This window comes from Eptatretus burgeri, chromosome 11 (genome assembly GCF_056783735.1).
Source record: "Eptatretus burgeri isolate ZD-2024b chromosome 11, Ebu_testis_v1, whole genome shotgun sequence".
NCBI classification, from domain to species: Eukaryota; Metazoa; Chordata; class Myxini; order Myxiniformes; family Myxinidae; genus Eptatretus; species Eptatretus burgeri.
In genome coordinates this window covers 12,963,871-12,973,776 of record NC_140971.1, presented here as the reverse complement: position 1 = coordinate 12,973,776, position 9,906 = coordinate 12,963,871, and the positions used below count along the sequence as shown (strand labels likewise).

General features: G+C 41.8%; 1 protein-coding gene across 1 annotated transcript; it reads left to right on the top strand.

Moving 5' to 3' along the window:
* Positions 1–1,086: 1,086 nt before the first annotated feature.
* TMEM64 (transmembrane protein 64) lies at positions 1,087–9,712 on the top strand (the record flags this gene model as incomplete). Its single annotated transcript, XM_085847851.1, has 3 exons — positions 1,087–1,827; positions 8,409–8,564; positions 9,001–9,712. Coding segments are annotated over 3 exons (1,044 nt in total), but the record flags the coding sequence as incomplete, so codon positions are not given.
* Between the last annotated feature and the right edge of the window lie 194 nt (positions 9,713–9,906).

Genomic DNA, 9,906 nt, shown 5'->3' with positions numbered 1-9,906 from the left:
GAATGGTGGAGGCAAAATAAGTGAAGATGAATTATTCAGAAGAGTCGACAGTGATAAGATCAGGGGCCATAGCCTGAGAGTACAGAAGAGGAGAGTTGAGATGGTAGTAAGGTAGGGGTCTTTTACTCAGAGTAGTTAATGTATGGAATGGTCTCCCTGGAAAGGTAGTGGCAGCAGAAAAAGTAGATAAGTTTAAATTAGAATTAGATAGCTACCTGGAAGTTATGGAGATAGAGGGGTATCGGGATGTTAGTAGGACTTTTAGATAACTTGAGCATTGATGGGTGATTGTTTGCATGTGTGTGTGTGTGTGTGTGTGTGTGTGTGTGCAGTTGGGGGTCTCGTCAAGGGGTGGTTTGTGTTTCTCACACAAGAACCACCTTCATCCACCTGGAAGAAAAAAAAGAAAAAGTAAAACCACAATTTTTTGGGGCTTTTTTTCTTGTATTATTTAAATAATTAAACTGGATATATTTCCCCAAAATTCGATTTTGACACCCTTGGGATATCCCTGGGGGCGTCTCATTCACATTCCCCCCCCCCCAATGGAACATCGTCGTTTTAACGGATAAATTAATTAGTCGTTTTGGTGTGGCGCAGGCACGACGGGCCGAATGGCCTCCTCCTGCACCCAGTTTCCTACAGTACGAGTACAGTACGAGTAAAACCCACACAGGTTCGTGTTCCGTTTCGTGCTCCACATTATTCAAAAGATAAAATTCAACTGAAATTAAGTTCTTCCTCGATCATCAACATGGCCTGGCGTCGGTAAAGTGAAGACAGACAAACAATGTGAATAAATTGGGCCTTTGATGGCCATTCGCTTGACGCCTGACTGGGTGATGCCAAATTCCTGCTGAGCTGAGGCAATGGCAAACCACCCAGTGCAAGCCTTTTCCAAGAAACAGCTTTGATGGCACCAACGCTCGTAACGGAGTATGGTCGATCAGAATATATATATAGTTAAATATCAATGGCCTTTGTGAGGTTGGCCCGACACGCCCTGTCGACGTATATTAGCGGTGGTTGTGTATTGATCAGTGTTTCGGGTATAGGTGGTGTTGTAAACAGCAGTGAATATAACGCACCAAAAGCGAGTGCGGGTCCCCGTGGTTATTCATCCTCGACGCTCACGCCGATGCTCGCACAGCTGAGGCGAACGGTCGGTGTTTGACGTCATTTCCGTTTCACTTTGTCGTCGAGTCGAGCGCGTTTCCGAGCAACAGATCGGCTCGAGCGGCGCATTCCGCGAGACCGACACGTGATCCGCCTGGACGTCCGCGTGCCGTGGAGCCTCGCGTCGTCATCACGACGTCGGGCCTGAGCAGGAGACGGCGTGACGGTGGAGAGGGGACACCGAGGGCACGGTGCAACGTCGGCACGGGCTGGTGCACGACGTCTCTCGGGGCCGCGTTCCTCGCCGTGTCATGCTTCGTCGTGCTTCTCACGCTCAGGCGGCACCTCAAGGATCTTCTGCTGTGGTTGGAGGGTCTCGACGTGCTCGAGAGCACCTTGTTATTCGCGGTTGCCTTCATCGTGGTGTCCTTCCCGTGGGGTTGGGGCTACTTCGCGCTCAACTTGGCCGCGGGATATTTGTACGGGTTCCTGCACGGCCTAGCGATCGTCGTGTCCGGGGTACTCGTGGGGACTTTGGTGGCTCATTTCGGATGCCGATGGTGGTTTCCCGGTGCGGTGGCCGTTATCGCACGACGCAGCAAGACCTTCGGTGCTGTAGTTCGACTCCTTGAGACTGGCTCTGGACTCAAAGTGATCGCTTTGGCTCGACTCACTCCCATACCCTTTGGTCTCCAAAACGCGATGTTCTCGGTAAGAAGTCGCACACACCCGTGGTGGCGGCTCCACGGACCCTCCGTGGTCATGTGACATTCGACGGGGTCATCAATTCGACCTTTTTGTTTCCAACAACAAAAAAAAACAATTGTAGATTTGTACAGCTGGACATTTGGAAAAGTGTTCGTCCGGAATAACCTCGAAATATTTCAATATGTAGGTGGTGGTGGTGAAGTAAATGAAAATAAATAATTAAATCTGGTATTGTACAACTACAGTGCATATAAATAAATAAAGCTGGTGTTGTACAACTACATTGCATATAAATAAATAACTAAAGCTGGTATTATACGACAACAGTGCATATGAATAAACAAAGCTGGTATTGTACGACAGTGCATATAAATAAATAATTAAAGCTGGTATTGTACGACAGTGCATATAAATAAATAATTAAAGCTGGTATTGTACGACAGTGCATATAAATAAATAATTAAAGCTGGTATTGTACGACAGTGCATATAAATAAATAATTAAAGCTGGTATTATACAACTACAGTGCATGTAAATAAATTAAAGCAAGTATTGTACAACGACAGTGCATATAATTAAAGCTGGTATTGTACGACAGTGCATATAAATAAATAAAGCTGGTAAGATACAACTACAGTGCATATAAATAAATAATTAAAGCTGGTATTGTACAACTACAGTGCAAAAAATAAATAAAGCTGATATACAACTACAGTGCATATAAATAAATAATTAAAGCTGGTATTATACAACTACAGTGCATATAAATAAATAATTAAAGCTGATTTACAACTACAGTGCATATAAATAAATAATTAAAGCTGATATTATACAACTACAATGCATATAAATAATTAAAGCTGGTATTGTACAACTACAGTGCATATAAATAATTAAAGCTGGTATTGTACAACTACAGTGCATATAAATAATTAAAGCTGGTATTGTACAACTCCAGTGCAAATAAATAAATAATTAAAGCTGGTATTGTACAACTACAGTGCATATAAATAATTAAAGCTGGTATTATACAACTACAATAAATGATTTGTTTTTTTTCCCCTGCTGTGCAGGGGTTTGGCTTTTTCTTGAGGCAATGTTTTATGGCCGGATGCCCTTCCTGACGCCAACCCTGGTCGCCTCTTACGACACACAGGGATATGGTACACCTATTCTAACCGGGGCATACACCGGGACCAGTACACTGGCACTCATTTCGCCGACCTCGGAAGGATGACAGGCTGAGTCAACCCCCTGGTGTTGATTCAGCAGCCAACGGGGCTTGAACTCAGGACCCTGGGATCCCAAGCCACCATGCTAACCACGAAGCCAACACCAGGCTTCATTATACAACTACAGTGCATATAAATAAATTAAAGCAAGTATTGTACAACGACAGTGCATATAATTAAAGCTGGTAAGATACAACTACAGTGCATATAAATAAATAATTAAAGCTGGTATTATACAACTACAGTGCAAAAAATAAATAAAGCTGATATACAACTACAGTGCATATAAATAAATAATTAAAGCTGGTATTATACAACTACAGTGCATATAAATAAATAATTAAAGCTGGTATTATACAACTACAGTGCATATAAATAAATAATTGAAGCTGATGTACAACTACAGTGCATATAAATAAATAATTAAAGCTGACGTACAACTACAGTGCATATAAATAAATAATTAAAGCTGATATTATACGACTACAATGCATATAAATAATTAAAGCTGGTATTGTACAACTACAGTGCATATAAATAATTAAAGCTGGTATTGTACAACTCCAGTGCAAATAAATAAATAATTAAAGCTGGTATTGTACAACTACAGTGCATATAATTAATTAAAGCTGGTATTGTACAACTCCAGTGCAAATAAATAAATAATTAAAGCTGGTATTGTACAACTACAGTGCATATAAATAATTAAAGCTGTTATGTCTACGGAATAGTGAGTGCTATGCCATAGATATTGCACTTGGTAGCAAGTAAAGTGCATATAATTCAAGAATTTAAGCTGGTATTTCACTGGATAACAAGAAAAAGAGCAATCAGAGATTGCAGACCCTCAGCAGAACTTGTTTTGTGCCACTTTATAACTGCTGGCAGTGATGACAGGGTACTGAGACATTCCGCTTTGATCGAACACCTGACCCTGACCCTGACCCATGACGTTTTTAAAATTATTATTCAATTGAATTTAGAATGGGATTAAAATAAGTTCAATTCAAATCAAATGGAAGACCAAATATGTACAGTCGTATATTGGAGTAATCAGAAGGAACCCGAACAAGCAAAAGGCAAAGATGACGTCATCAGGAGGAATGTGGATAGGATTTGCATTTCAGCTGCTACTCCTCTACCCTCAAACCCATCCAGGCACAACCAAGTGAGCCTTATTCAAAAAAACAAAACCCCATATCAAAAAACGAAATAATTCTGCCTGCCAGACCATGCGTCCGATCAAGTTGAAATTTAAAACAAGTATTCCCAATCACTACTCAATCATGTGAAGTTTCATGTCGCTTGAGTAAGCGGTTCCAGAGAAGACATTATTATCTTGTCAAAACGAAGTTTTTGCAAGATATGTTAGTCAGCTTGTATGTTTGTTTTTTTGTGTTTGTTTGTTTGTCTGTAATCACGTATAAAAAATTCTGCAGAGCACAGTTATCATTGGAAATTTTTGTAACTTATCAGAGTTATCAGAGGCCTATAGAGGTCCCTATCAGTGCACAAAATTTTGAAGGTCAAGGTCACTTTGTCGCAAATCAGGGGAGTCGACGAAACCCTTATTTTTTGAGTAATTTTGATCGGATCGTCTTCAAACTTCATGGGAATATAGTTCATGGTCTGACGCTCAGCTGATTAATTTTTGGTGGTGATTGGCCTTGACCTTCATGGTTAGCACCTCAGATCAAACATTTTACCCCAAGGTCAAATTTTCAAGTTTTAGGAACCATATCGTGTAGTACCTCACATTGAACACCTCGATTATTGCTTTCTAGATATGTCAAGCTTGAGACATTATGACGTCATTTGGTGACGTTATGAGGCAAACACATATTTTTCATGGTTACTCTGTAGAACAATTCTCATCGGAATCTCTCGTAGGCAGATATTCCTCAAGGAGTCGCTCCTGGTGGATAGCAGCTCTGTTCACCTCAGTGTGACCTTAAAGAAGTCACATGTGGTCACCTTTTGGCAAGATACATTGGTTTTTTACTTAATATTTTTCTTCAATCCAATATGGTTGCCAAACCATGTGACCAATCAATTATTCCTTAAACTTGTACACCCAATGTTTGGTTTGCGTCGCTACCTTCTCTCGAGACAGCTTTTATTAGACAAGGTCAGAGGTCAAGTTGACGATTTCTTAAGTACCAGTCTATGACTGCTTGTTTATTTATTTATTATTTCTTCTGCACGATTGAAACTTGCCAGGAATATTGCTGGGGACCCGCGGATGTGCCTTTTCGAGGTTTGAAAGAGAGAGAGAGGCTGCACATACTGGCACTCATCTACGGGCCCGTACTAGTGATGAGAATTTGAAGAAAACAATTTATAAAATTTCCTTTGTCTAGCTCTGTCTGGGCTCGTGGGGACGGGGGACAGGGTCCCTCCTATAAGACATGCGGTACTACCGCGATGTCTCAGATGGGGGTGCCCCGTTGACACGGGTCCTTCTCCCCTCCCCCAGAATATCTCCACGGTGCTTGCGGCTCACTGTGTGTGGCATGGCCCTCTCAGAGGAGTCTGATGGGGGTTGGCAATTGCCAGCAACCTCAGACTCCTTACCTGGGTTGGCGTAGCCGTACGTGGTTAATGGTTGGGTCGTTGCTTGCTCTTGTTTTCATCTGTTTTAGTTTGTATGCAAAGAGGATGCGGTTGGGTTTTGCATTTTGGGATGCTTTATAGTTTTTCTTGAATTTATTGCATCTCATGATGAGACCAATGCACAAGGTCTACTGCTGTCATGTTTCAGGCAGGGTGGTGCCCTCTGTTGGTTCACGAGCGCCAGCCAAAGTGACCACTATATTCGTTATGTCTGTGTGTCTGTCTGTCCAGATCATAACTCCGTGGACTTTGATCCGATCTTGATGAAACTTGCTTGTGTTCGATATCAGTCTTGTGTTTTCCTGGATGAGGGCGTGCTACGCCCATTGTGGGTGGAGCCACGGCCAAAAAAAGCCATTTTTAGGGGGTAGTCGGATTAAAAATCTATCTTCTCCTCGGGAATTGACTGGATGGAATGGGTTCTTCGGTGTTTGAATAGCAAAATGAATTATCTAAAACTTGCCGTTGTCCGATTTTTCATTTTCGTCCCAAGCTCAAGGTCACAAGATCAAAAACTTAGAAAATTGTGAATTTTGACATAAAAATCATACGACCGCCCAATCTTTGAGAGCTAGGATGACTATTTTTTTTATGCATAATCTTGAGGTCATTCCCCACCTAAAGTCTTGAAACCATTTTTCTCTATCTCGAACACCTTGCCCGTGGCGCCCCCTACAAGTTTGTTTTTACGCTGATTTCATCAAAGTATGGATAATCCGAGGAGTGCGAAATGCCATATAGCCGACATGACGTTATATTGTTCCTGGAATATTCCAGAGGAAGTTTTGCACCCAAGGTCATAATCCTTGACCTTTAAGCTTTAAAGGCCACAAAGGTCAAATTTTCAAAGTTATGGGAATCGAACCGGGTTTCCGACCTTTGACGAACTAACTCCAATAAGCTATAGCACGTATCCTGTTTCCTTATTTTAATGTGCACAACATTATTTTGTGACCTTTAAAGGTTATGCAAAGGTAAAATTTTGAAAGTTGTTGAACGAAACCGGGTTTTCGACATTTTGCAGCTAATAACCCGTCACCCGTACCACATCAGGTTGATCATTTTTATAACTTGGTCAAAAATTATCACTGTCTCATCCTTGACTTCTGAAACGATCTACATCGTCAAATACTGCTCGTGAACCATTGTCGACTTCAGACTTGTTTATTTTAGTTTTTGTTACCTTCCCCAAACCAGTCTTGCATTCCCTGTTCTTTAAGCTCTCCGATTTCCCCCCCCCCCCCAGGGCCCCCAGCAAGCGGTGCATAACTCTTTAATGCTGTCCTCCATCCTTACCCACAATTTTCATTATCTCCATAAACCCTTTCTAACCCAATTCCATTATTTGTAGTTTTCCGTTTCTTCCCCTCTTTCTTTTGCTGTTTGGAGTTGGGGGGAGGGTGCTTACTTCCCTACCATCAGGCCATACCCTCCTTCATCATTCACCTCCATGTTGGGCAGATAAGACAAATTAATTGTGTATTAGTCTTCATTTTTACCCCCATCTTCTGAATCTGAAATGTAGATCTTCCTTCACACTTGTCAATTCCTTTGCATCTTGGAATTAAAACGTGTGAGTCTTCTACAACTGGTTTATACTTTCTCCATCGACATTTTACTTCCATGTCTTTTTGAAAGTGATCATTTGTTAAACACGCTTGTTCCTGTGGGCTGGTTTAATCACATGTTGATTATTCATAAACTTTTATGAATTTGTAAATGCCATCACAGATCTCATCCTTTCCGTTGGGATAACTCCCCCGGAAGTAGGATATTTTAGGATCGTACGATGATTTCACAAGGGTCCATTTCTTTGACTTCAATGCACTTCTGAACCACTAGAAGGAAGTAGTTCAAAATCGGTGGTTGTAACCAGGGTGCGTGTCGGAAGGGTTTAGGCAGTTAAAAAAAAAAAACTTTGGGGTCATAATTTTAGGGGAATTATCCCATCCGTAACAGGCGACTTGTCATACCCGCTCCTACCGGGACTAGCGCTATGCCATACATATGAATGTAGAAATAATTGGTGTCCCCTCACCACATCCCTGGACCTTTTATTTATTTTTTTGTTTTAACCGCCTAAAATCTTCCCGAGTTAAACGACCATTTTTCCAACTTGTTCCGTTCAGTTCACACAGAAGACAAACCACACACACACACACACACACACACACACACACACACACACACACACACACACACACACACACACACACACACACACACACACACACACACACACACACACACACACACACACACACACACACACACACACACACACACACACACACACACACACACACACACACACACACACACACACACACTTTTCAAATTATAGTCTGACTTATGAATAACAAATCCTTTCGAGGTTAATTCCTCCAGAATTGGTGTATTTTAGTATGACTTGTCGGCCAAGCATTCTTCTTCTTCTGTGATCCATTCAATGCTGGATGACATATGGAACTCCCCAGGAAACAATGCCATTTCTGTCGGTCTTATGCCACATGTTCGAGTTGCGTCCAGGTGACTTGTTTCTCTAATTTCTTATTCTACAGTTCATTGCAAGGTCTCCTTTGGCCTGTCCACCCTCTGTTTTTCCTGGGGTGCACATCGTCGTGCAGTTTTTACTATGTTGTCATTGTGACCTATCCATTTAGATCTTGGTTATCCCAAGCATTATGATGATCTAGGTGTTCGTGTTGTAAAAAAACAAATAAACCACTGTTCTTGCAGATTAGTCGTGTGCCAATCACCAGCTACCTCACAGCTTCCACCGTGGGTCTGCTACCGACGCAGATCCTAAACTCGTACATGGGAGCACGGCTTCGCACAATGGAAGACATCGTGAATGAGCACATGCTCGGAAGTTATGTCGTACTTTCTCTGCAGGTATAACGTGCTTACTCTGAGCTGTGGTTTTACAGTTAGTTCACGGTGTGACAAAATGATTACAAAGTATTTGTTCAAAGATCCATTTTTTAAATCTATAAAAAAAGAAATTTTATGATAGTGGAGCGCACACGCACACACACACCCCTTGGGGGAAGTGCCGTCACTTCAAGGCGCACTGGGTACCAGCGCCACAACAATGGTGGCGCCTTCCTCACCGCACCGAGCGGGACATTTCCTGAGGAGGAAATTAAAAATATAAATGGATTTACTTGCAAATATTGAGCTTTTATATTGCACATGAATTAAATTTTAAAAAATCAGTTTATAAAACGAATCGATTGAATTATTTTGCCAAACAGCTTCAATTCCCAAATTGTTTGCATTCGAAGGAGGGTGATGTCCATTTTCTCTCCCTTCCCTTCTCTCCCTTCAGTTTTGTATCAGTGTAGCGCTCATGCTTTACGTGGTACGGAAAGCAAGACAAGAACTTGAAGCCATTGCATCCTATGGCATCACCAACATCGTACAAACTGATGGCCGCACGCATCCTGTTGCTTTCAGGGATGTGGAGGATATTTGAACTGTGCACATCTAACGATCTGAGCACACGTTACTGGGGGCTGGTAGGACACACATGCACGCACATGCTTCACTGAGAACATGTTTTGCACAATGCCGGTGTTAAAAAAAAAAACAAACTTCCTTCGACACTGATCGGTACAGGAAGGGGTTCGGGCATTCACGAATGGTTATCACAGTAAGGTTATTGATTGATTGATATATTGTCAATCACTGTAGCTATGGACCTTGTTGATCTGTTAATTGAGGGTAGAGAAAAGTTACTGAGAATTGAATCTGAGCAGTGGGGGGGGGGGGGGTGAATGCACTTTTTTGGAGCAGTGGTTGAAGGGTTGAAATTGTGTTACAGGACAACATGTCATTACTTAAGTTATTCTACAATTTTCACATCAAGTCGTGCCTTCTCCCACCGAACCCACCCCCATCCCCCTCACGGTCAAGCGTTTTAGATTACGCAATGCAATCCACGATTCACATTGCATGCAATTAGTTTATTCCCTCCCTTCCCACTTGCCAAGGATTACATTTATGGTTTTCTTTTTGTAAATTAAATTATCTTTTTCTTATGGTGTCGCTTTACTTTGCTTATTAAATGTACAAACAATTCTGATGGAACGGATGAAGAATCCCGATTAGAGGCAGAGCTCACAAAGTGCAGGTGGAACATACCATCCATACCCTTTTCCACTAAAAATAAAAAACACCATTAGGGGGAAGGGCACCCATTAAACTACAAACCATGGCTGAAACTGATTTGATG